Source organism: Podarcis muralis, chromosome 1, assembly GCF_964188315.1.
Source record: "Podarcis muralis chromosome 1, rPodMur119.hap1.1, whole genome shotgun sequence".
NCBI lineage: Eukaryota > Metazoa > Chordata > Lepidosauria > Squamata > Lacertidae > Podarcis > Podarcis muralis.
The window spans coordinates 54411094-54432347 of NC_135655.1; the positions used below are offsets into that span (position 1 = coordinate 54411094).

Here is a 21254-nt window from a genome sequence, read left to right on the forward strand (position 1 = left end):
TTTGGGCAACACACTGAACCAAATTGAGACTTAACTCACAGCAGCAGAGGCAGAGGAGGAGAAAAGTGGTCATTCTCTCCTCTCTGCTAAGCCTGCACACTCCTGCATTTGTACAAAGCCATAGTTTGGCTCTGCAAACCAGCTCATTGTAAACATGTTTAGGACTGCAGTGTCAGAAATGGCAAAACACACCAGATTCTTTTCACTAGACAGTGTCCTAGCACCTGCTGAGGTTCCTTCTTTCTGCTCTTTTCTCTTGCCCTTCGTGCTGCTTTCCATTTTTTCATTCTAACCTGGTGCTTTTAACCTCTTGTCTCTGAGGAAACATATGGAATACAGTCTTCACAGTACTGCACAAAAGCTTTAATAGTTTTCTGTTACTGCAAGAAGCTAGTGTCAAACATGCATAAGTAAATTCATAAATATATATTATCTGATTATAAAAATCACCTTTTACTAAATAGACTACTATGTGAATAATAATATATTTTCACCCTGTTTTTCAAAGTATACCATTTCCACCTCCACCTCCTTACTACAAAATGAAACAATTTGAAGCTTAAAATGGAAAACCTTTGGCTGATAGTATTTTTGTTCAACTAAATGCATGTATTATGCATCTGTGTGCTTTGGGTTATAAATGTGCTTGGCGCTTGCTGTAATTTATAAGACTTCACTTTTGGCTGATTTATAGGAAATTTCATTAATCTCTACAGCACAGGGACCTTGCAGTGAGTAGCAGATTGAAAATGAAGCCAGGGCTGGGTTTTTTAGAAGCTACCACAAATGAATCAGCACTGAGAGACTTTGAATAGTAATGATCATTTGCAGAGTCGAAAGGTCTTTTTTCACTTACACTAAGATCCGAAAGAAACATTTTTGGAGGTAACACTGAAATTGCTAACCCTGCAGCTATGGGAGATATATTTTTTTCTGTCGTTTAAATAGCCATTCTTTATTCCTGTGTTCAGCACACATTTACTAATGAGACTTTCTCTGCTGCTATGGCCAAATATGAGGATAGTGGAGAGTGTATCAGGAAATCAGATGAGTCTGCTTAATGGTGGGAGAGAGCTGATGCTCAGCTCAGCAGTTCACAGTAACTCCTTTTTATCTGCTTTCCTGAAAGAAGCAAACAATAAGCATTTGGTGAGCATTTCTATTCAAGTAGTAAAAGCTTTACTTGCACCATTCCTCAGTTCTATGTTGTGTACACCATGGCGACTGTCCGTTAGGGGAAATAGCACAAGAAGTAAAGGCATCAGGAGTCTGCAGATTTGACTGTGTCATATAGACCATACACGCATGTCAATCCTATACTCATGCTTGCCTTTTAATCACTGCTCTTGGTAAACTAGAGGCAAACTACATTGGCCGCCATTTTTGGTTTTGCATTCAAACAATTGTCTCGACTTCTTTCCATGTTTTTAAGCAGCAATGAAGTTTCAAAATGTACCATTCTTGGTTCTTGTTCTGAACTTATTCCCTGACATGTTGGGTCCCCATCTTAATTGTTAGAATTTCTGTATCAATTGAAAAACAAACATGGGCTATGAAATTCCAGTTCCATTCTATGCATGGTTTCATGGAAGTTCTTCTTAATAAAAAAACAAAAACAAGACAAGCATATATCACAACAATGATAGTGTTGCATTTTCATTTATTATTATTATTATTATTATTATTATTATTATTATTATTATTATTCATTTGCAGATTTTTTTTCATGATTTCCAGTATTGTATTCAAACGTGTCCCTTTGCTGCCAGAAACAGCAGGGGCTTCCATCAGCAGAATGGGGAGGAAGGCAGGTCTTGCCAATTCTCCCTCTCCCCTCCTTGTGGCCCCCGCAAATCTGTTCCAGTAGATTGAATGGCCCTTCAGAATAGTGTTTGAAGGGGTGCAGAGCGCTGCAAAAGGGAGGAAGAATTGGCACCACCAGAAACGATCTTATATTTCAGTTAGAATTGTATGCCATTTTATGTGTTATCTTCTTTTGGTGACTAGACTGGATAGTTCAACAGAGAGTTCAAAGGCTCAAGTAGCAATTTTAATCCTCCATTAGTATATTAAGATGCATTCCCCAGAAATTTGTAGGCAGGTGAATGGGAAATTATGTCTATCAAGTATTTCATAAAATTGCCATTTAAAAAATATATAAAGTTGAGGAAATTGTAGTGAAAATTAACAATTGGAGCTAACATGATCCTTCTTTATTTGTTTCTTTCAGACTATTGGAACTCCTGAAGGACCAACACCAAATAAATTATGAATGTTGAACAAGATGACCTTACATCCACAGCAGATAATGATAGGTCCTAGGTTTAACAGGGCCCTATTTGACCCCTTGCTTGTGGTGCTACTGGCTCTTCAACTTCTTGTGGTGGCTGGTTTGGTCAGAGCTCAGACTTGCCCGTCTGTCTGTTCCTGCAGCAATCAGTTTAGCAAAGTAATTTGTGTGAGGAAGAACCTGAGAGAGGTCCCTGACGCCATCTCCACAAACACACGGTTATTGAATCTCCATGAGAACCAGATCCAAATCATTAAGGTGAATAGCTTCAAACACCTGAGACATCTAGAAGTCTTGCAGCTGAGCAGAAATCACATTAGAACAATTGAAATAGGGGCCTTCAATGGTCTGGCTAATCTCAATACTTTGGAACTTTTTGACAATCGTCTTAGCACCATCCCGAATGGGGCTTTTGTGTACTTGTCAAAACTGAAGGAGCTTTGGTTGCGAAACAACCCCATTGAGAGTATTCCTTCTTATGCTTTTAATAGAATCCCTTCCCTGCGAAGGTTGGACTTGGGGGAATTGAAAAGGCTTTCATATATCTCAGAAGGTGCCTTTGAAGGTCTGTCCAATTTGAGGTATTTGAACCTTGCTATGTGCAACCTTCGGGAGATCCCTAACCTCACGCCACTTGTAAAACTGGATGAGCTAGACCTTTCTGGGAATCACTTAACTGCTATCAAGCCTGGGTCCTTTCAAGGATTAATGCACCTTCAGAAATTGTGGCTGATCCAATCCCAGATTCAAGTGATTGAAAGGAATGCCTTTGATAACCTTCAGTCGCTAGTGGAGATCAACCTGGCCCACAACAATCTAACACTACTGCCTCACGACCTCTTTACACCTCTCCGTCTAGAAAGGATCCACCTACATCACAACCCTTGGAACTGCAACTGTGACATCTTGTGGCTCAGCTGGTGGATTAAAGACAAAGCGCCCTCGAACACTGCATGCTGTGCCCGTTGCAACACTCCTCCTAGCTTGAAAGGGAGGTACATTGGTGAGCTGGACCTGAATTACTTCACGTGCTACGCTCCTGTGATTGTGGAGCCACCAACAGACCTCAACGTCACTGAAGGCATGGCTGCAGAGCTGAAATGCCGAGCATCGACGTCCCTGACCTCTATATCTTGGATTACTCCAAATGGGTCTGTTATAACACATGGGGCTTATAGGGTTCGGATTTCTGTGCTTAGCGATGGCACGTTAAATTTTACGAGGGTGACTGCGCAAGACACGGGCTTGTATACATGCTTGGTGAGTAACTCTGTTGGGAATACCACAGCTTCTGCAACACTCAATGTAACTGCACAGGAGTGTATTACTTATTTTTCAACCATCACAGTAGAAACTGTGGAACCTTCTCAGGATGAGGCGCGGACAACAGAGCAGGTTTGGCCCACACCGGTCATTGAATGGGACACCACCAATGTGACAACCTCTCTCACACCACAGAGCACAAGGTCAACGGAAAAAACGTTCACCATTGCTGTGACAGATTTGAGCAATGGGATTCCAGGAATAGATGAGGTTATGAAGACTACCAAAATCATAATTGGTTGTTTTGTGGCAATCACTCTTATGGCAGCGGTGATGTTGGTCATTTTCTACAAAATGAGAAAGCAACATCACCGGCAAAACCACCATGCTCCAACACGAACTGTAGAGATCATTAATGTGGATGATGAGCTTACAGGTGACACGCCTATAGAAAGTCATTTGCCCATGCCAGCAATAGAGCATGAGCACCTAAATCACTATAACTCTTATAAGTCTCCTTTCAACCACACAACAACAGTTAACACAATAAATTCAATACACAGTTCAGTGCATGAACCATTATTGATCCGAATGAACTCGAAAGACAATGTGCAAGAGACTCAGATCTAAAACATTTACAGATTTAAAACACAAGACAGTTTATTAAAAAAAATGACACAAATGACTGGGCTAAATCTACTGTTTCAAAAAAAGTGTCTTTACAAAAAAAAGAAATTTATTTATTAAAAATTCTATTGTGAGAGAAAGCAGACAAAATTATGTGTATTCCTCAGAACCTCTTTTTGCTGCACTTATTTACCCTACTTCTTTCCTCCCCTTTCTTCTTCCCCCATCCCAAGCCCATTTGCCATATTTTTCATAGAACAACTTGATTCTCTAAAAAAAAAAGATTAAAAAAAAACTGGTCTAGGGATTTTTGTAAGAATTCTGTTAACGCTTTGGGAATTTTTATGGTGAATTCTAGTGGTGAGATTCGGTCTATTTTGTCTTTCTTCATTTCATTTTCTTCTCATGCCCTTTTTGAAATGGTTCAACAGGGAAATGGATGTTAGTGGTAGATTCATAAGAACAATCAAGGAACAACAACAGCAAAAATAACAAAATATTTTATTTTTATTTTTATTTTTCACATAATGACCTGTTCTGTATTTCCTGAAGGGACCATTCTGTGGAAGAAGAAAACAAAAACAAAAACAATCCAAGAAATTAATTTTCATGTGAGCATCTATAAAACCCATGATCTTTTAAACAATTCTAGAACCAGGATTTGTAGTTCAAACACTAAAATAAGATTATAAATAAAATATTGTTGGTTTTTTCTGTATTTGGACAGAAATCATTTTTAGTGTGGCTTCTGATGTCAAAAGGTGGTTAAAAACTCTACATTCCCCTCTCTTGCATTTTCCTAAAAAAAGAAAACTTTATAACTTACAACAGTTTGGATTTTAACTCATCATTAGTAATATATTTACTTTTAGCCTATGTAAACATTAGCATACCATGTGTGAAGAATAGAGGCCAAAATCAACTCGGTTCATATTGTATTGGTGGTTTGCGACCTGCTGCAGCATAATTCCATCCCACCCTGTTCAGATAATGTGAAAAGTCCTGGACCACAGGGAAGGAGCCCATGTTGTGGTCCCTTCATACACCTACACTGTCAAGGGGGAAAGGCTTGCAGAATGGGCTTCTTCCCACATATGGGTTTTTAAAAAAATGTTACTTAAACAGTTCAGGAAGAAGCCATGCAACAGTTGCCATAACACCAGCCTATCATGGAAAGGGGTCTTAACTCAAGCTGAGCCAGAGATCTCCATGCTCCATATTCATGGGACCATTAATCCCCCACAAAAAAGGCTGGGTATCAGTGGCTTTCAGGTGACAGACAAAATGAAGAATGCTTGGGTGGTGGCTGGGCTTAACCTTAAAGTTGAGGTGGCTGAGGGTTTTCTTCACAAACAAACAAACAAACAAACAAACAAACAAACAAACAAACAGGCTTTATCGCCATTTCCATTGGAAGCTTGGATGGCTTCAGCAGCCTGGAAGCCTTCCCTTTGGAATTTGGAACAGAGTTGTTCTGGTAGAGCAAAATTATTTCTTAATGTAGCATCATTCACAAGTGGATTCTTGGGGGCTTCCCATTGGTATCCCCCCCCCCCACATGTCAAATAAAAGAGAGCAAACCCCTAGTCCACCTTGACTTAAATGCAAGCCAACCCCCAACCAAAAGTGTGTAAATTTCATCCCCCAAAGATTCATCCATACTTCTGGATGCCTTCTGCAACAAATAAAGATAATTAACCATAGAATACATTTTAAATTCTTTCTGGTTTTTGGGACATCTTCCAGAATGGGAAGAGGACATGTGGCGGCAGCAGCAAGGGTGGGAGGAGTTAGATTTGACAGGGCTGGTTGTATAATCCTTTTTTAAAATGGTCCTAGGCCATGGTTTTACTTACTATTGCTGATCTAGAACTAAACATCCACTCAGGTCATTACTTTGGTTGAATGAAAACACTCACGGATGCAAATATGAATGTTGTTTAACTAGCCAGCACAATCAAAAGATGTCTGAGCATGATGAGCTAAAATGCAATCGAGGTACTGATAACTTTTAGGAAGCAACTTGCAACATCAAGGGGTTAACAAAGAAATTAAGATGTTCTAACAAATTGTTTTGGTTAGTGTCAGACGAATGGAAAAAGTAAAAGCCATAAGTACTACAGTTCCCAAATGAGAAGGCAGATGTGGAGTCCTTGTGGAACATTTTTGGAAGACGTGTCTTCCCACCCAGCTTTACAGCAGTGATACAATCAACGTGTTGGTGGAAATGTGTGGATCTCTTTTTTTGTGATGTGGGAAGCAGATCTTAGTGGAAATCTTCTGGTGAAATAATATTCCTGCATTAAAAATGGGGAAACGGGAAGCAGCTTAGATGACTCAGTGTACCAAGAGCAGAAGTAAGAAGTTTTTTTGCATATCTCCCCACCCACCAACTACTCACCACAGCCAGTGTCCTAGAGCCCAACCATGCAGGCATGCTATGTACTACAATTGCAGCAGTAGCTCTTGGGAGAACTCCATCTCCCATGGGTTACAGGGCACAATGATATGCTGATCCACAGTTCATTGATGAGCTCAGACTCCAGGATGCCTTGGGTGGTGGGGAGTGGAAAGAATGTATCTCTTCCACATTCCATGTAAGTCTTTGAATGAAAGGGAAAGGGGGTATTTTGGGAAGTGAGAGTATACTGGAAGATGTTTGGGAGGATGGAAAGCTGGTGGAGAGTGGAGGTTATGTTTTGAGCCTCTGAAAATAAAGTTATTTTTAAATACATAATTTGGTAGTAAACCAAGCCAGTCTGAGGTGACTCAGGACACACTCTGCCATGTCTAACACCAACTCCAGCTGCCATTAACATACCTCTTACCAGCGCATGTCTCTGAGTTTATCCTAGTGGCAAAGCACTACACAGGGTTGTTCTGTTAGGATCCCGTTCTGGTACTTGTACATGACATCTGTTAAGGGTTTCTAGCCCTTTGAAACCCTTTTACCCCCATGGTGCCTTTAATGGGAGAAAAGCTTCTCAGCCTGCCCAGTGCTTATGCAAGTGGCAAGGACTATTTTTCAACAGTTTAGAGATCTTTCAGGGCGTTCCAAACAATGAAGGGAAAGGAACACAAGCCACGAGGTAGGAATGTTTGGTCCTCCTTGTTTGTCTGGGCAAGCAACTCCTTTTAAGAAAAGTATGGGTAGCCAAATGATAGGCAGACTCCTTCGTTAAGAAGGTGGGTGCCAACAGACAATTTCTTATCAAAACAAAAGAGAGTTGTTACAGAAAAGGAGCAGTTGGGAGTAGCATTAAAAGAGTACAACAAAAGGTTACGTGTGCAAATGCATTTCTACACAGGCTGGCAAAGCTGAAATACCAGAGTCCTCAAAAGTGGTAGTCTTAGAAGCATCATTCGGTTTCAAGCCATTTCAGAATGGATGTATACAATCTGGGATGTGGGCAACTCCAGGAAAACTCTGTACAGTGGTACCTCAGGTTACATACGCTTCAGGTTACAGACTCCGCTAACCCAGAAATAGTGCTTCAGGTTAAGAACTTTGCTTCAGGATGAGAACAGAAATCGTGCTCTGGCGGCGCAGTGGCAGCAGGAGGCCCCATTAGCTAAAGTGGTGCTTCAGGTTAAGAACAGTTTCAGGTTAAGCACGGACCTCCAGAACGAATTAAGTACTTAACCCGAGGTACCACTATACTTCACTAGGAGTGAATTCTCTCAGGAAGACAGCAGCTAGGGAGAAAGGAAATGCAACTTCCATGAAGACTTGTGTCCCACCAACTGTTTTGCAGAGCAAACAGTCACTACTGGTAGACCACATCCAGACCCTTTTGTCACAGTCTAATGGGTAGCTGAGAGGTCCTCAAACAGAGTATAAAAGAGGGGCATGTGACCAGCCAATTAAGAGTAGGACAGCTTCCATCTACCTAAGGATTAGCCCTTTTCTCTATGCAAGAGAAGAAATCCAGAAGGCAGGCAGGTAGAGTGGCTGACTCCATAGCATACTCCCCGTGATAGGATTCAGACACAAGAAATGTTGGACCATTTCAGCTGGACCATTAGTTGCATATGTTGACTGAGTTAAACAAAATTGGTGGCCTGTTTAAGAATAGGAACTGGAGGATCAAGCTGGTGACTAAAACAACAAAAATGTCACAGGTCTGCAGCAGAGTCCAGTCCACTCATAAGTTTTAAAATGAAAGGTTTTGAGACCCAATATGGGAGCCATAAAGTGGCTTGTGAATGACCCGTTTAAGTGATACATTTTTATTAACTTGATCTGGGGTTGAGATGCTAATAAAATAGTCAACATTACTATTGCTGAAATAAATATCCTTGCAGTCTGGTTTTTTATGTATTGTACTGTTAACTGAATTAATAGTGTCAAAGGTTACTGGCATTACTGTGAGTTGATTGCAACCAGACAAAATGAATATGTGTTGACATTGTTTCCTGTTGGGTATTTGCACATTTGTCTAAAGAACGCCACATATTAGGGGCTGAAAACTTGAAATCTTGGAGAAGGGGAGTTCCAGCTGAGAGGGGAAAGGGATAGGTAAAAGGAGGAGACACTCCCATATGCATTTCCTATAGGCTTCCCACATTCTTGTCTCTATTACATCTTTTCCTGGAGAGTTTCTGTCGCATTCCCTTTCTCAACAGCTGGTGGGGATGGATTTGGAGAAGTAAGCCTGGCTTTTGTGCTACTCTGGTAAAGTTAACTGAAGACAAACAGCATATGTTAATGTTGTCTATTTTTTGCATGCCTGCAGAAGTATGCTAATCTTATTTATCCCCCATGCCACTGCAAAATATTTTATTCTGGACCAGATTTTAAAGATTTGGAGCTCTGGCTGAAGAATGGAATCCAAAACTACGGCATGAAAGAAGTAAAAGGATCTCATTCCTACTTTCAACTGGACCACTATATTCTTATAAGAAAGTTGAATTCACATCTTCATCCCTTTGAGGGGCTAAATCAAAGTTGTCTCAAAAGATATTTGAAAACCAAATTCATGTATATTCAGTCCAGTGTACAGTGGTACCTCAGGTTACATACGCTTCAGGTTACATACGCTTCAGGTTACATACGCTTCAGGTTACAGACTCCGCTAACCCAGAAATATTACCTCGGGTTAAGAACTTTGCTTCAGGATGAGAACAGAAATATGCAGCAGCAGCGCAGCAGCAGCAGGAGGCCCCATTAGCTAAAGTGGTGCTTAAGGTTAAGAACAATTTCAGGTTAAGAACAGACCTCCGGAAGGAATTAAGTTCTTAACCCGAGGTACCACTGTAATACAAGTATACCATCCACTAGTTGGCGGAGGATACCCATGAAGAACAAAATTTGAGAAGTGGCTTTGCCATTCACAAGTCTTCTGTTTGGGGGCCAAAGTAGATGCTATTTTGATGGTGTAGCTAACATCCACGTCAGATTTCAAAACATTTAATCCTAGGCACAGATTAGGGTGACCTTCATTGGGACCATAGCACACAGGGAAAACAGGCTTAACCAATCATTACTCTCCCCTTCTGTGTTGCAGTTAACCTTAAGAAGAAAAACTCCTATTGGCACAAATTGGGGGGTTTTTATGTGCTTTTTTCTTTTAAGGATAATTGACTTATTGAGAGTTTTTTCTTTCTTTCCAGGATCATGGCTGTTTTGGGGAAGATTTAACCTCCCATCCCTGTGCACTGCAGTCCTTACGAAAATTAGTTCCCATTTAGGATTAAATTTTAAATAAAGAAACTGAGGTTGTTGCTGATGAAGCCATGTAATTAATATAGGTTTAGTTTGAACTTTGTTTGTTTGTTTGTTTGTTTTACATTTACAAATTATAGAGCCATGAGTTTGGTCACAAGAGGTTGATATATTAAAAACAGAACTTGAGGAAGACTGCAGAGGTCCAAAATGTATAAATGAAGCTCAGTTACAAACATGAGTCTGATGCATTTCTAATTGAAATCAAATGCTTTTGATGGGGTTTACGTAGAGTTTAATTGAATCAATGCTGAGACCCAATGTTGCCTGTCAACGATGTAAGATTATCTACATATGATGGGCTCACTTCCTCATGCGGTAAATTATTGCAACAAAATCTAATAATCTAATTGAGGATAATGATTTGTATGTCAAATCAGAATTTATTTATCTAAGTATTTTTCCTTCTCCTCAATCTAGTCTATAATTTATGACCTTTTTTTTGTTTGTTTGCTAAAGAGTTTTAATTCATACTACTCAGTCTTAAGAGTGAGCAAGATCAACAGTCTGTAGAAGAGCTGACCTGCTTGTTATGTGGAAGGTCTCTTGAGCAAACTGAAACGCTTAACACAGCTGTGATGGGGGCTGCATTTGCTCCTAAGACTGCCAAGTGACTGTTACAGGCAGATGGGCAAACCTGTAAAAAGGACCCTGAGTGTGGATTACCATGAAGCATCCTCTGTGTGGGACACAAGAAATATAATTTGTAATACTCTCCCAGGAACATTTTGCAAAATGTCGTTGTTTTCTCTTTTTCCTGAAATAGCATTAAAGACTAAGGGAATTTAAGAAAGAGAGAGAGTGTGTATACACACACACACAGAGAGAGAGAGAGAGAGACATATGAATCAATGTACTTAATTCCTCAGTAGAGAGATTTCCTATGACCTGTCTATTTGCTGGTTCACCATTAAAAATGAACTGCTAACATTTTTCCTGCAGCCCCAGTCAAAATCAATAGAACATTGTGATGTAGTCTACTCAGCAAGTGCAGATGTAGTTTGTTCAACATATCTGGTTCATCCCAGGGCTGCTGTTTGTCCAAATAACTGGATTTATACCAAAGGACAGGCTGTGTACTTTGAGCTGCATCATCCAACACCGGGGAGATTTCCAGGAAAAAAATACCATCACTGCTCCCTTTTAAACCCTTTTCCTAGTTCATGGGTAGGCAAACGAAGGCCCGGGGGTTGGATCCGGACGAATCGCCTTCTAAACCTGGCCTGTGGATGGTCCGGGAATCAGCGTGTTTTTACATGAGTAGAATGTGTCCTTTTATTTAAAATGCATCTCTGGGTTATTTGTGGGGCATAGGAATTTGTTCATTTTCTCCCCGCAAAAAATATAGTCCGGCCCCCCACAAGGTCTGAGGGACAGTGAACCGGCCCCCTGCTGAAAATGTTTGTTGACCCCTGTCCTACTTCAACCATTTTCTGTTTAAATTGCCATTACTTCCTTAATTTTCCTATTATTCATGTGAGAATGAAATGTTTCTTAATAATCAGGAAAATATTTAATGCTTGGATTCTGTCAGGCACCTTTGAGTTTGTGGGTGCTCTTAAGCATCCCAGACTTTTCTACATATATACAAGCTCGCACCGAATTGAGAAAATGCAGAAAATTCTAATGTGTACAATGTGCCCATGTTGTGGAGAAAGATCTTTAGGGGGCATTTTGGAGAGACACAATGAATGCATTTAGAGCCACTTACAGAAGAATCCAACTGCAACTCTTGAGGGGAAAGAGTACCTGCAAATATTCTTCTCAGACACCATCTTAAAACAGCAACCCAAAGGGCAGTGAGGGTCCAAGCATTTAGCTCAACCACTAGGAAGAGATGGTGGTCCTGTGAAGTCATTTAAGACCTAGGACTCAATGTGCTCTTTTTCGATAGTAATGTGTATTAGGTCCTGCCCACACCATCTATTTGATGCACATTTAAAGCACATGGCCTCACATTTATCAAACATTTCTGAGAATTCTTTGGGGAAGGCCATGTGCTTTAAATGTGTATGAGTTGTGCATTAATTATATTGTGTGGTTGTTACCTTACTTAAACTTGTAAGAGCTGGAGGGGACCTCAAAGTCCAGCCCCCTGTCGATGCAGAAAATCCACTTCACTTACTTCAAAATGCAGTACACCAGCCCTGCTGCATCTGGGGGTTCCCCTGCTCATTTTTGTGAGTGTGACCCTGAGCTTCTACAGCAAAGTCCTAACCTAATGGCACCACTAGAAGAAAGCAAAGTGCAAAGTTCGGTAGAGGTGGCCCAGGATTAGTTCAGCTACAATTATGCAGTGTCTGCCCAGAGGTTCTAGCAGCCAGTATATGGCAAATGATGTTACTGGTTTATCCAAGTGCAAGTGAGCAGATGCCTCTGACAGGTTCAGCTGAATGAGTTCAGACTCATTCCCTATCTCTTAGCGGCTGTACTAAGGTAGAAAAAAATGTAATAACTTATAATAAATTTCTGTAGCTCGAATTGAATTGTATATTCTCTGGTCTCATTAAGATGAAAATGAAAGGGAAATCTTCAGTGTTTTATCTCCCAATTTATTATTAATTCTTGATTATCATTATAATTAATTAAAGATTCCTGCTTTTTATTTTCATCAGACTGTCTTATGTGACAGAAGGAACAGCATAATAAAGTAGCCCTGAAACTTCATTTTCAAATAACATCACTAATATACAAATTCATGTTTAACATCAATTGATGTTCAGTGTGCAAATGGGAATGGGAACATCAATTCACCTTTGAGATGGACCTTAAAATGAATTTCTGGAACTTGATAGGGTGCTGTGAAGATCAAACTAGATGAAATGTCAAGGGCACATGAAGTATAGCTTCTGGTTCCCCACCACCACACACACACACACACACACACACACACACACACATGTTAATGGTGTGGTGTGGTCCAAATTTGATTGGACCAGCAGTAGATGAAGTATTTAATGCATACTAAGAATTCTCTTTCCCAAGTTCTTTTTGACCTACTGTGGAAAAGATACCTTCACCCAGTATTGCATCCACCTCGTATGGGAAAGCATTTTGGTAGGTAATGCTTTGGCATCATAGGATTAGAAAGAATGGAGAGATGTACTACTAGTATCTTTATATGGTCCTAAGAGAAGCTCCTCATGGTGTCCCATGAAAAATGTTCTCTCTACAAAAATGAAGAGTGAAATATTATTTTTAGAAATATTGTGCTCAATTAACTACTCCATGGTGGAGAAGTGCACTAAAATGAGGGGCTTTCACTATGGTCTGTGGAACAGTGAAAGCTTGGTGCACAGATCAACTATTTTGAGCAAAGGGAAAATCTGACAATGCTGTTGCTGTTTACACATTTCAATTGGAGCTATTTCCAGTCAACAAACCCTGAATTTTCTTCAGTTTGGGGATGTGGAAGGAATCTGCCAAACTCAAGAGGACTCACCTGACTCCATCTGGTCAGACCACAAAATTACAACAGGTAATAAATCTGCTTCTGAATCCCAGTCCTCTGGATCCTTTTATGGGGTGGTCTGACAGGTGTAGCACTGCCAGCCATGTTTTCCGCATACGTTTCCCAGCTCATTATCAAACCCCATAACTTCTAAAGGGACTTGGAGCATTTCTTACATACCTTATGCAAGGAGATGAGTGCACTAACCTTTTGGAGTTCTAAAGAGCTGGATTGTCTTTTTTAAAAATGAAAAGGAATGGAAACAGCACTACACATCATAAGTACTGTATTTTTACCCATTATGTGCTGTGTAGATTTCTATGGATCTTTCCTTTTTTTAAAAAAAAACAACCTTAGAAAACTGGAGCAGATCAGACTTCAATGGATCTGTATATCCCAATTTCAGGTAGATGAACCATATTACCTTTTGAGATTCACTCCAGTTCATCAGTTCTTAACTAATTAGCCATTTCAGAAAGTTCTTTCTTTTAATATGACTAAACTCTATATTTTCTAAAAGTTTTCTTATGCCTTTTTGTGCATGTGAAGAAGGGATGGAAGAGAAATCGGAATTAGTTCACATTTAAAGATAAATCTACCTGATCTTTCCTAAACAGTCTGAGAATCAAAGTGTATCCATGCTTCAAAATACATTTTCTGAAGGGCCAAACCTCTAATTTCTAGGACAAAAAAACCTTTAAGAGATGCAACCCCCCCTCCATTACAAGCTCATGCCTTTCTGTCATGATGTAGTACTCAGAACAAAGACATTGGAGACAGAGTAGACAACGTTAACTTGAAAATGAGACTGCTATATCCTTGCCTCATAGACATATATATATGAAAGTGAGATAAGACTTCCTCTGTTTGCTTTATTTTATTTTCACCTTGAATTTCCCATAGGCTCAACAAAGTTCTGTTTTTATAGAAGCATCAAAGAATACCGGTAAAAGTGAATAGACATATTGACACAAGGAGTTGCTTAGGCTGAATCAGATTACTAGTTCATCTAGTCCAGTATTATGTACTGTTACTGGCAGCTAATCCCTAAGGATCAGCTGCTCAGTATCCTTTTAACTACACATGCTGAAGAATGAACCTGGGATTATCTTTATGCACATATGTATTTACAATTGAGATACTATGATTCCCCAGAATGGGTTTTATTTATTGGACCTGGGGACCATTTCTGTAGCCAGGTGTGCACTGGCTAAGAGCTGACTCTCAGTTAGCATATTGCAGTAGAACCTAATTTGTCAGTTGAGAGGAAGCAATTTGCAGTGAGAAGATCAACACATTTCTCTGCCCCACTTGGGGCCTTTCTGGAGCAGTGGCGCAAAATGGACCATTCTTGAATGTCAATCTCATTTTTACAACATAAGAACATGAGAAAGAGCTGCATTAGATCAGATCAAAATCTAACCTATTCTCACAGTGACCAATCAGGGGGAGATATGCAAGTAGGACATGAGTATGGTAGGACTCACCCTAACCATGTCCACCAGAAACTGATACTGGATGTAGTAGACAACCCTCATGATAGTCCCCATTGATAACCATCATTTTCCATGGATATTTTTGAACCATCCGAGTTGGTGATTATCTCTTTAGCTTGTGGTAGTGAATTCCATTGTTCATAGCTACGTGCTGTGTGAAGAATTACTATCCTGAATATTCCAAAACTCAGCTTCATTGGACGACACCAAGTTCTATTATTATGAGAGAGGCCGAAAAACCTCCATGCCATACAAAATTTTATATATGTCGATGATGTCCTATGTTATTAAACTAGAAAGCCTCAAATGTTGCAACCTTTCATCAGAGGGGAGTTGCTCCAGCCTCTTGATGATCTTGGTTGTCCTTTTCTGATCTTTCCCAACTGTTCAATCTCTTTTTTGATGTGTAGCAGCCAGATCTGTAGAGTTTTCCAAATGTGGAAAACAGATTTGTTTTAAAGTGGTGGCTTTATTTTCAGTCCCTTTCATAATGACCACTAACACAGAATTGGCTTTTCTTCACAGCTGCCACTCACTGGGTTAGCTACCCATTCAGACCCCATTAGCATATATGTGACGTTAGGGGTGGGTTCCCCCCCTCCATTGTGCATCACTTTACACCTGTTTATATTGAACTGCACTTGTCATCTTAATTTCAATTCATCCTTGGGCATTTCTTCACACCCCCTTTTTATTTTGGCAATTCTATGTTGAATAATACTTTCCACCAATTTTCTTGGAACAGATGTTAAGCTAACTAGTATCTAATTTCCGAGATCACCCCAGATCTCTCTTTTAAAAATGGTGTTTACATAAGCCACTTTACAGTTCTCCGGTTTAGAGTCTAGATCTTTGGGACAGCCTACCTAATTTTATTAGAATATCAGCAAATTCACATTTGAGTTATTTAAGAACTCTCAAGTTAATGCCAATTGGATTTGGTGATTTATTTTTCTTTATGAAACCAGAGCAGTGTAGTAGTTGTACTAGAACCTGGGAGACCAGGGTAATCATGGTATTTCAAGACTGATGAGGTGTTAAGAACTGTGGGACCCATCTGCTGCAGACAGCCTGTTCCACATGTGACAAACCCATTTTTCCTGCCTATGTAACATCTACATAAAAAAGAAACCCAAAACCCAATGGAAGTTTCACACTTCCACTTTTACCCATGCTTGCCAATATATGCTGATATTTCCAAAATTGCCAAAATCAAATGTGAAATTTGTTGCAGCATCTGCTTCCAGTGATGATTAGACTCATCACAATCACAGACCAATGACAGCCAAAATAGTTTGGGCTATCCTTTTTTCAGTTTATTGCATGGACAATTTAGTGTAGCATTGCGATGGACTGATCCTGCAATTGGCACTGAGTTTTTGGGATGAATGGTTTTGCAGGTGCTTGGCAGGGGTATATTACATCACCAAACATATGCTGCTTTATGTCAATCTTAAATGAAGGCCCTATAATGATATTATATTATAATTATGTTTTGGAAGTCATGTCACAAGATGGAAGAGATCAAATAATTATGAGGCACATCTTCTGCAGCAAAATATTTGGCATGTGTAATAATCCATTGTTTCCTGACTTTGAAACAGGAAGGCAAAACCCAGCATGACGCTCTATTCTTTTTTTTCTGATCAAATGTATTTTGTCATGGAAAGATATATATCAGAGAGGCATTTTTATATTGCTATTTACTATGGCATCCGCATGACATAGATTTAGGGAAAGCTACAAAGTGCAAACTTCACTGTAGTATTTCTACAACTGCAGCATTAAATTATAAATTTGTTTTATTGTAAAAAGAGAGAGAGAGGAAGAAGAAGTGTTATAGTGGTAGTAGAACAACGTGAACATGTGATTTAGCAGTCTCAAGTCTCTCTCCTCTACATTCATAGGGCTGGTTGTAATTTAACAGGCATGCAGACTATCTATGAAGTCATATTTATCCCTCAGAATAGCTGCACACTGCACTTCCTAGATTTGAATAACCAAATCACATTTGGCTTATGGGCAGGGCTTTGTTCCAGCCGGAACTCACTCAAACTCAGTTCTGGCACCTCTCAGGTGAGAACCATTGCCATTATAAGAGAACAAGGAAGGTGTTCCACCACCTCTTTTTCTAGAAAAACAGCACTGCTTAAGAGCATAAGAAGAGCCTGCTGGATCAGACCAATGTCCCATGTAATCCAGCATCCTTTTCTTGCAGTGGCCAACCAGATGCTATGGGAAGCCCATAAGCACTCTCCTCTATTATTAACTGGTATTCAGAAGCATACTTTCTCTGACCATGTGTGGGGAGCATAGCTATTGTAACTAGAAGGTCCTTCCTCTCGATTTACAACTAACAGTTCAAAAAGTGTCCCTAGCAATTTGTTTGTTTCATTGTGTTTTGACCAGTTGCTTGAAAAGCAAATGGCTATATAGTTCCCCTCTTAAAAGTGTTTGCCTCCAAGAAACCTTTGCATTAAAGCTCTGGCTGAAATCACTGGGCTCCTCCTCAAGCTAAACTATGCTGCTGGATCTATGAATAAATCTTTGAACCTGCCACCTTTCAATCCACTTTGGGCTCTTTTCTCAGGCAGCACCAAGTACTTAATTTCAAGATTTGACAACACTATTCAAACAATTTTTGTCTGAAACAGCTGTATTATCAAACACACACAGGGGTGGATGAATCTCATAATTTTGGTTTCCCTTGATTTCTCATTTCCCCAGTATTAGGTTTGCTTCATTTTTACATTAGTTTTCTTTCTTTCTTTCTTTCTTTCTTTCTTTCTTTCTTTCTTTCTTTCTTTCTTTCTTTCTCTTCTTTCTTTTTTAAATGCAATTCTGCATGAAATCTGTCTATATTCATTTTACCTAATTCAACCATTCTTATATACAATCTTGCCCAACGTGTCCTTTTTGGCAAGCAAATTTCCCTAGTATTTTTTTTTTCTAAATTACCGGTATTTTCACTAATATGAGCACAGCATTAGTGAAAGTGCCCCTTTTCTATTTGCTTGTGATGTTCAGTACAACACATTTATGGTTAGGCCACGTTATCCCCATGATTCAGTATTTAGCCATCTCATAAACGAGGGGAAAGCAAATGGGTAAAGTTTTGTACCAGTTGAGGTTTATAATACATAATTAACTCAGGTAAACAAGTTCCTTTGCTTCAGTGTGAGATGGCTTCTTGTCAACCATCCACCAGTTATATTCATATACAGTGGTACCTCGGGTTACATACACTTCAGGTTACATACGCTTCAGGTTACAGACTCCGTTCACCCAGAAATAGTGCTTCAGGTTAAGAACTTTGCTTCAGGATGAGAACAGAAATCGTGCTCCGGCGGCGCGGCGGCAGCAGGAGGCCCCATTAGCTAAAGTGGTGCTTCAGGTTAAGAACAGTTTCAAGTTAAGTACTTAACCCGAGGTACCGCTGTATAATCCTTTCTGTGTCATGTTTCTTAATCTGTTTAGTTGAGGAATCTCATAATACCACATAAGGACCTTGTCCAAAATGATTTACCAATTTATTTAGTGCAGATTGGTGGTATAATAATTTGTCCACCTAATTCCATTTTTGCATTTGAAATGGTTCCCTTTCATCTGTTTTGTTCACATTTCCCTGAGAACCTGAGAAACTGGGTTTTCTGAGGTGTTTCAGGTGGATACCAGTGGTGTTGCAGCTTGGAATACTCTCTTAAACTTTTCTTGATCTGTTTTATTCAAATTATTTTGACACATTTCTTTTCCTACTGTGTTTATAGATTCACTGTCTCAGATTCAACTAACCTGGCATGCTAATGGAAGGCAGTGCAAGGGCTCCTGCTAGTACTGTGGGGCTTTCCTTTTCTCCTTCCCCATCATGTGCCCTAAATCTGCACAAGAGTTTCCTTCCCATGTGGTTTAAATATTGCATAGATTGCTGGGGAGGTTTGGGATGAAGCTGTGAGGAAGTGAACCTCTGTGGGTATGCTATGTCTCAGTCTGATGAAGTATAAAGCAGCTCTATATCTTTCTATGTCCATATGCTGTGTTAGGATTGTTTCCATAACAACACAGATGTCTCCCTTGACAACATGCCCTCCCCTCCTACACGTGTAACCTTGTTTTCTGCATTTCTAACATACATACCCAGGAAACTGGTACATCGCACTTTGCATTCCCTTTGAAGTCCACACTGGTGAACAAAAAATTCCCCATCATCTGACTTCTAAAACATACATCGCTAAATCTAATTATTTTGGAAAAGAAATGAGCAGTTATCCCCTCAAAGCCTGGCTACTTTAATATTAAAAGTGAAGGATTATGTGGCCAAATATATATTTACTCAGAAATATGTTCCACTGAGAAAAGGGGCCTTACTCCCAAGTAAATGTGTATGAATTGCAACCTAAGATAAACAGTTGATGCCCTTGATGCGGTTTCAACTCTTGCTGTCCTGAAAAATAAGATCACTCTTTCCTGGGATCATTCCCACCCTCTTCCCCCATGAGAGAGCAGAGTGATTTCTGCTACTATGGGGACCTGGGGGTGCGGGATTTCAGGGTGGCAGGGATTTTTTAAAAAAATATTATTATTTCATTTGCATACCACCCTTCATCTGTAGATCTCAAGGTGATTCACAACATAAAATTACAATGTAAAAACACAAAATACGTAATAAAAACAATCACATAAACAAAGCAATAGCCCCCTCCCACAAACACATTTAAAAGGACATTGAATTTTAATCAACCAATGACATGGCTGATTAATGCCCCCCATCCCCTCACCCCTTCCCACAAATATTTAAAAGGGGTAAAAGATGAATCAGCAAAAGGCCTAGCTGAAGAGAAATGTTTTTGCCCAGCCCCTAAAGGTGTATAATGAAGGCACCAGCTGCAACCTCCTGGGGAGACCATTCCACAAACAGGGCTCCAACTCCAGGGGGTCCTGGGGGCCAGCGACATCCATAAAACAATTTGTGTGGGTGCCTGGCCTCCATCCCCCCACTGTTGCTGTGTGCCAATCATTGGCCACTGCCTTACCTCTGGTGCCCTGCAACTGGGCCGGGGCCTGCACCAGGGGTCTCTTTGCCATTATGGCCTGGTTGGCTGCAACAGAGGATCAGGGTAGGGCTGCTTTACTATTAAATGAGGTAGCCATATTTTCTTCTCCCCACCTCAACTTAAAAACCTGTGATAGGATTAGGGCCTGACAGAAACAGGATGAAGCAGAACATGCTGCCAAGGAGGTGAAGGAAACAGACAGGCACTCATCCCATTTAGTCACTTCAATGAAGTCAACCGCAAGGAAGGAAGGAAGGAAGGAAGGGAATGCTGAGGCAACTCTACAGCTGCCATGAAGTTTTTGTTTCTTCAAAAAGAACTCCTTGGTGAATAAGACTTCAACTTGACACCAGAACTGGGGCAGTATCTTGAGAGGTACCCAGTCAGGCTTCTTGATATTCAGTTTCACTTGTTTAGGCATGAGGAACTAGACAAGATGCTGGAATCCATCCACACACTTGACTCTTCACAGCTGAGAAGAGCTAGCAGGTGGATCAACTGACTGGGTGAATTCAGGGTGTGATTAATGCCTCATTGTCCCAAATGTGGTATATGCTGCCTTCAAAGAGGTGGAGCAGAACAGATAAATAGTCTGGGAGTGCTCCTAGGCTCAACCTTATTATCCCTTGAAGCTCAAGGGATTAGTGGCTTTAGTGGCTTAGAGCACATTAGGTCAGCTAGGACTTTTCCTAGACAGAGACAGCCTGACTACAACAGTCCATGCTCTGGTAACCAGCCAAATAGATTACTGCAGTGCACTCTATATGGGGCTACCTTTAAAGACACCATAGAAGCTGCAGCTAGCACAGAATACAATACATGTTAGGAATGGCATATCCCTCTCAACCCGACAGCAATCACCAAAATTAGATTTAGCATAAACATCAGCGCAATGTACACGTCATCAAATATGTGTTTTTGCTGAGAAAGAGTCAGTCTTTCAATTGAGAAAGATTCAGTCTTGACTGTTATTTTTGATTAACCCATTGGTCTTTGTTTACTTTCAACACCTCAGATGTCAGAGACACCCTCAGAATCGCTCCATGGGCAAGTACATCTCAAGGAAGGCAGTCTTCCATTGCCTTGATCCATTATATTTGTTATAATGTGAATGTTAAGTATACCACTGCAGACTTAAGTTTATTTTTCTCCAATAAAGGTTAGAAAGCTTGTTAGTTATTTGCAGTTTTTGAAATTCAGCTTTAGGTGTGTAAGCAACCAACAATTACATGATATTGATATGCATTTTTAACTGCTCATCTGAAAATTGTTTAATGTGCAAAGGATTGGCTACATCTCTCCTTTAAATACCAGTTGCTATAGTGAATTCAGTGTGACCTGGATTCAGGAC

At 40.1% G+C, this 21254-nt stretch overlaps 1 protein-coding gene across 3 annotated transcripts in view; it reads left to right on the forward strand.

Annotated features, from left to right (window-relative positions):
- The window catches only part of LRRC4C (leucine rich repeat containing 4C), a 593294-nt gene extending 588396 nt beyond the window's left edge, over positions 1-4898 (forward strand). For all 3 annotated transcript variants that reach the window (XM_028727775.2, XM_028727765.2, XM_028727792.2), the window contains one exon: positions 2231-4898. In XM_028727775.2, coding sequence (XP_028583608.1) covers positions 2273-4183 — 1911 coding nt within the window. In that variant the 5' untranslated portion in view covers positions 2231-2272 and the 3' untranslated portion in view covers positions 4184-4898. The remainder of the gene's footprint in view (positions 1-2230) is intronic.
- The last annotated feature ends 16356 nt before the right edge of the window (positions 4899-21254 follow it).